The 5450-nt window shown below is 39.4% G+C and overlaps 1 protein-coding gene across 1 annotated transcript; it reads left to right on the plus strand.

Annotated features, from left to right (window-relative positions):
- Window positions 1-2685: 2685 nt before the first annotated feature.
- Window positions 2686-4533, plus strand: alkbh7 (alkB homolog 7). The gene is made up of 4 exons (XM_004558478.2): window positions 2686-3092; window positions 3456-3629; window positions 3714-3838; window positions 3994-4533. The coding sequence occupies exons 1-4, from the start codon at window positions 2820-2822 to the stop codon at window positions 4112-4114; spliced, it is 693 nt and encodes a 230-aa protein (XP_004558535.1). The 5' UTR covers window positions 2686-2819; the 3' UTR covers window positions 4115-4533.
- Window positions 4534-5450: the final 917 nt, after the last annotated feature.

The following is a 5450-nucleotide window of genomic DNA, read 5'->3' on the forward strand; positions in this document are numbered from 1 at the left end:
TACCGCACCATTTTAGAGGAATTTTTATTGTTGTTGTTTGTTTTCTGTGAACACTGACCCCAGAATTATCCAAGCATCAAAATGTCACCTCAACTCAAGGGATGAACAAATTTTAAATTGCATCTTTTTAGACTCTTTGTTATTAGCAGCCTCTTGCAAAAGCACAAAAGAAGAAAAAAATTGCAAAGCAGGAGGTGTTGGAATTACAGAAACAATGTTTTTACTTGTTATACTTTATTTTCATGTATGTTTGTGCATATACAAATTGCACAGCACTGTAGAATATACACAAATACGGACAACACGGACATCTTTGAAAAAAAAAAATGTTTCTGCATAACTGGCTAGAGAACCAAATTAAGTTTGACTTTAGTCAAAGAAGGAAGATGAATAATCAGGACAGAATTATTCGTCAACCTGTTAAAAAATGATGGAATCATGGATGTAAATGCAACACACACAAAAGCTAGTCTATCCGTAGAGATTGAACATGTCTGAATAGTTCTCTGTTGTTTTTCTTCCTCTGTCAGATGTTCAAATAGCGGGTAGCTGTGAGGCTGCAGCTCAGAGGCGAGGACCTAAAAAGGAGTGTCGTGACTCAATGATTCATAAGACTGAATAATTCAATCGCTGGATGCATGTAGAGCACTCCGCCCCTGCTGAACCCGGCACTCCACAGACCAGTCGCAGATTTTCATGTAAACCTCTGTAACACTGGCTCACATTATACACAGCAAACAAAAAACGACAGATTGCTCTAAGGGTCAAACGTGTTATTTTCCTGTTGTTACAGCATCATCATCTTTACATAACCTGAATTCTGAGGTATTTGAGTACTCAGGTGTTCAGCCTCAGAAAACTGTGTGTGTGTGTGTGTGTGTGTGGGGGGGGGGGGGGGGGGGGCGCTGATTCAACAGAAGGCATAGTGATGCCTCCAGGAGAATCTGACCCATGATAATTCAGTGAATCACAGAGCCTTTAAATGAGTCCACCAACTGGGAATTGAAATATGAACCCACTCTTCATAACGCTTGTCATGGCTGGATGAATGTAATGCTGGGGGCAGCAACATGGCATCCAACAACGAAGTGGGAATCACATCAGTTGTATGAGGAGGAGATATGTGTGTTATTGTGGATGTTCACTGACTGAGACCAATACTATAGGCTCACAGAAGGAGCTCAAATTAACCTTTTTTATGCAGGGGATTCATGCGGATGTTTGGAATCACGTGCACACATATCTGTCTCTGTAGGAGGAAGGATGGTGGACTAAAGTTTATCAGTGCTAGAAGAAGCTCACGTTTTACATTTTTAAACATCCAGAATTATTAAGGTAGTTATAAGTAGAGTAAAGCAGGTGGTCCTCTACATGGAAACATCTTTTTCACTTTATCTTTGCATATTTAAATCACAATTTAACTTCAATGTAAAAGCAATGTACTTCTTGTGGGGGTAAAGGAAATACCTCACTTTCCTTCTATAAGAGTTTGCCTGGATACAAACCAAAAGAGGGAGCAGGAGAGTGGACGTGCTAACCTTAGTGGTAAGTAGGCCAAGTAAGCATTTTTTTTCTCCTTGGGATTCTCCAGTGAGGATGAAGTCATCATCTCCTCTATGAACTCCCTCCTTTCTCCTGTTTTTTTTTTTTTTTTTTTCACATTCTTCATTTTTACAGCTTTCAAAATTTCGCACAGATTCAGAGTCACTCAGTGGATTAATGAAATTGTATAAACTCTTTTTATACATTTTTATTACTTTCTATGTTAGCTTTTTTTTTTTTCTTAATCCAGTTTCTGCATAAGTTGTCATGAAAATCCTGTGCAGCAGGTTAAGAGATTTAAAGCCTGGCAATTACAAAAAAAGATCTTTGTGTATATTTTGTCAAACACTATTGATACAGTTAGTGATGAACAAATTGGCAAAAACACCACCTCCTGTGTGGAGGCTTAAACATTTTTACTAGTTGAAATGTGCTGATTAAGCTGATTCAGTTTGTAATCATGGGCATTCAGTTCCCTCCAGTGTTCACATGGATAAATTGCAGCATATGGTTCCCTGTATTTATTAAACCTGTAAGAGAGTTTGCTCTCACTGAGCCTTAACTGTGGCTGGAATTAATGTACATGAAGGCGTGTTAGACATATGGGTCACATATATATGAGACCAGACCACAGGATCTGATACTGTTGACCATACTATTTTCCCTCCACAGACTTAGAAATCTGTTTATCCCAGGTTAAAGGACATACAGTGATGTGTAAAGTGTTTTCCGTCTTCCTGATTTAATTTTTTTTGTATGTTTCTCACACTTAAATGTTTCAGATCATCAAACAAATTTAAATATTAAATATTAAAGATAACACAATAAACACCAAACTTCAGTTTCGTAATAAAGGTGTTTATTAATAAGGGGAAAAAATCCAAACACTCATGGTACCATAGCAGTTCGCCATTAAAATAAATAAATAAATAAAATATTTAAAAAGAAATCTGTATAGAATATCTTTTGTATAATGTTTTATAGGGTTTTTTGTAACTCTAATTTGTAATACTATTTTTTGTAAATTTATTTTCATTCTTATCCTTTTATATGGTTTGCATGGTACGGGTGGCATTATCTTTGAGATGACGGAGGTCAAACATTTTGTTTTTCCGGCGTTTTACTGAAAAAGAAAAGACTTCGAGCCCCACAATGCTTTGCGTTTCCAACATGGCGCCTCCCATATCTGCTTGACTTATGTCAACAAGACCGAAACGCCGCTGAAGGTAAACGGGGGCTTTATAAGGACACTAACTAATAATACATCGACAGGGACGATGAAAGTGTTGTTGGCTGTGTTAAAGCAAATCCACAAGCCAGCTCTTTGCACCGGTAACCCGCGCTGTCTGAGCTCCGGGGCCACCAGTGGCCTGTTACCTCTCGGGGATGAAGCTCCAATGGTGGGCTCCAGCCCGGAGCTGGTGCAGAAGCTGCGCTCGCAGGTGGAGGTGAGGACGGACTTCATCACTGAGGCAGAAGAGGCTGCTTTTCTGCGGGAGCTGGACCCAGGCCTGAAGAAGAAACGCTACGAATTTGATCACTGGGACGATGTAAGTCAGGTTCATTGTTGACTGAAACTTTAGGAAAGTTGAATGTATTGAATATTTAAAAAGGTGTAGGTGAAGGTGGTTTACTGCACTGTGATTAGAAGTGATTCTGATAGTTTGTCTAACCCAACAACGTTTATGAGGCAGGATAAAATATTAGACACACTTCTGACAGTAATGCAGTCCAACACCCCCCCTATGACCTCAGTGATAAACAACATAAAGTACAGTAGTTCGTTTTTAACTGCATCACAGAGCTATAGCTGTATTCACACCTAACACTGTCACTGATCAGTGTAGTTGAACTGTTTTCTCTTCAGAGTAACACAGGCTGTGAGACCGACTTTGTTTTTCCTGCACATTTAGGCAATCCACGGGTACAGAGAGACTGAGCGTCTGAGGTGGGGCGCGGCATGTGAGGAGATCTTGAATCGGGTCCGATCTACAGCATTTCCTGAATGTAGCCAGCTCCTCGGCCCTGTGCACGTTATAGATTTGGACAAGACTGGCTACATCAAGCCCCACATCGACAGTGTCAAGGTGGGTTTGCCAGGATTTTTGCACAGTGGCTTTCTAAAAAAAAAAGTTGCACACATGGTGATCTTACTCTCTAACTTTTTCCAGTTCTGTGGAAGCACCATTGCAGGGTTGAGTCTGTTGTCTGACAGTATTATGCGCTTAGTGAAGGAGGACACACCCAGTGAATGGCTGGATCTGCTGCTTTCCCGACGCTCCCTCTACATACTGAGGTGCTGCATTTGCCTCATATCTGTCTTAATGTTTCCTAAATATGACGTGTTTGAGATTTTGATTAATACACAAGGCTGAATGGTTATAGTAAAGAAGCAGCTGTGGCAGTTTGCAATTAACAAAGGTTCACCCTGTCCTTTTTACACCTGTGCAGGGACCAGGCCAGATATAAGTTCACTCATGAGATCCTGAAAAATGAGGAGTCTGTGTTCAACGGGCAGAGAGTGCCTCGACAGCGACGCATTTCTGTCATCTGTCGTAACCTTCCAGGATAAGCTCCAGCTCTAATAACAGCAGCAGATCATCAAGTCCAACTTTGAGGTTTCTGCCAGTGATACTCATGGAGATATCAAGGCTAAGATCTTTCAAGTTTATTAGCGACTATAAATGTGTGTGTTTAGAATGTTTATTGGACGTGACGCTCTTCTGGTCATGCTGTTGAAAAAGACTATAAATTGATTCAATTTAAATGGCATTCTTCTAAATTTGCACTGGATCTTACCAAAGACGTCGGATTTAAACGTATCTGAATGTTGTTTTCGGTTCACCTTTAAAATGTTGTTTCAGATTTGTGTATTTATACAATAATTTCATCACTTTGTTGCGCTTTTCTAATTCTGTATAATACAGTCTCTTTGTGAAACATTTCCAATGTACCTTAGCAAATAAAATTATGATCTTGAATGTTTAAAAACTTTTAACTGAACACTGTGTGAGAACTCAAAAAATGGTTTATTAATGAATATAATTAGGAACAAATTACACAAATACGCAGCTGGACAACACTTGGAGTGAAGTGCTGTGAAACAACAGCACTTTACTCCAATTCTTTAAGTACTGACATCACTACACTAACATCTAATGTTCTAATTGAAAACAGTGTGTCCTTCTGCTCAATGGTTTGCCTAAAAATGCACTTTAATGTTTATATTGTTTATAATTTCCCCTAGGGATCAATAAAGTATTCTGATTCTGATCAACTGATCAACATGTGCTGCTGCCATCTAGTGGCAGCAGCACATCTTCTCTGATAAGGCAAATTCATTGCAGGAGGAACCGCACTCTATTCGTTGATCCTAAATGAAAGGGATCAAGACATAAAGTACTTAAACATGACTTCCTGGGCAACCCTAGTTTAGACAAATACTCCTTATGTACTTCTTTAGTCTTTTAACACAGGTAAAGAAGACTGTACTAAATTATTTATTTTATTGTAATGACTGCATACGAGTTGGGTTTCAACACACTGATGACACCACAGTCGGGGAGTCAATATAATAGTATATTGCAGAGAGGAATGGGGATTAGGTCTCATTCAAAGACATGGTGGTTACAGAACTTCTGGGCCTGGGATTAAAAGGTAAAATGCGTCTTTAAAGACGATGTCTGTGATGTGCTAATTATCATGTTTATATTTTTCAAACAGGGGCTCTAGACGCAGGCTGTGGAGGAGCTTCCCGGGATGCCCTGACCACTTCTTCCATACCCATGTGATTTTTTTTTTTTGAATGCTCTGTTGCATGTTGTATCTTTTATCTATACCATCCTTCAGGTTTTATTTTGTCTTTTGTTGTTCATGGTCTTTCTTCTCTTTCCCAGCTGGCCAAGGCA

This window comes from Maylandia zebra, linkage group LG4 (assembly GCF_041146795.1).
Source record: "Maylandia zebra isolate NMK-2024a linkage group LG4, Mzebra_GT3a, whole genome shotgun sequence".
In the NCBI taxonomy this organism is placed as follows: Eukaryota; Metazoa; Chordata; class Actinopteri; order Cichliformes; family Cichlidae; genus Maylandia; species Maylandia zebra.